Here is a 686-nt window from a genome sequence, read left to right as displayed (position 1 = left end):
TTTTTTGAGACAGGGTCTCACTACGTAGTTGAGCCTGCCCTGGAACTCACTATGTAGCCCAGGCTGGTCTTGAACTCACAGCGATCCTCATGCCTCAGCCTCCCGAGTGCTGGGATTACAGGCATGCGCCACCATGCCCGGCTCTGTACATGTTTACTTTCTGCTAAGAAAAAAGGGGAGGGGCGGTTAGGGGTACCTTACTGTTAAGGTTACTTACTGATATGCCTCACTTGGAATCCAAATTCTTTGGCTCTAAGAGAGCTAGAGGTCAATCAACGCAGCTAACCTACCCGTTCGGTCACTTGGGCTTTATCAAAGGCGAGGCAGCCAGACGAGGCAGTGGGGCACTCCCAGCACCCCGGGAGGCTGAATCAGGAGAATTTTAAGGAGCCCTGCCTGCGAGTCTGTCTCCAATAAAAGGGACCCCGCGCGACTGCGCTCCAGTGTGCGCCAGCAACGCCTCGGAGATGCACGCAAGGCAGGCGGGGCGCGGCGCGGGCTCTCCGAGGGGTGACACCGTGCTCTCCGGCGGTTCCAGAGCGGCGGTCGACCGAGGACAGCCGCCCCAGACGGCAGGGCCTGCGGCGCCCGGACACTCTAGTCTCGTGCCCCGTAAGCGTTTCCACTCCACGCTCCCGACAAGCACCGTGACTCAGCTCGCTGCAGAGCGGAGGCTGGAAGGGGGG

At 60.1% G+C, this 686-nt stretch overlaps 1 protein-coding gene across 1 annotated transcript in view; it reads left to right on the top strand.

Annotated features, from left to right (window-relative positions):
- The first annotated feature begins 467 nt into the window (after window positions 1–467).
- Window positions 468–686, top strand: part of Ppid (peptidylprolyl isomerase D) — a 15,875-nt gene continuing 15,656 nt past the window's right edge. Inside the window, exon 1 of the mRNA XM_033759959.1 lies at window positions 468–647. Within this exon, the coding sequence (XP_033615850.1) occupies window positions 468–647 (180 nt within the window). The remainder of the gene's footprint in view (window positions 648–686) is intronic.

Source organism: Fukomys damarensis, unplaced genomic scaffold (genome assembly GCF_012274545.1).
Source record: "Fukomys damarensis isolate Sample0158 unplaced genomic scaffold, DMR_v1.0_HiC HiC_scaffold_38, whole genome shotgun sequence".
Lineage (NCBI taxonomy): Eukaryota > Metazoa > Chordata > Mammalia > Rodentia > Bathyergidae > Fukomys > Fukomys damarensis.
This window is presented reverse-complemented; position numbering and strand designations above follow the sequence as displayed.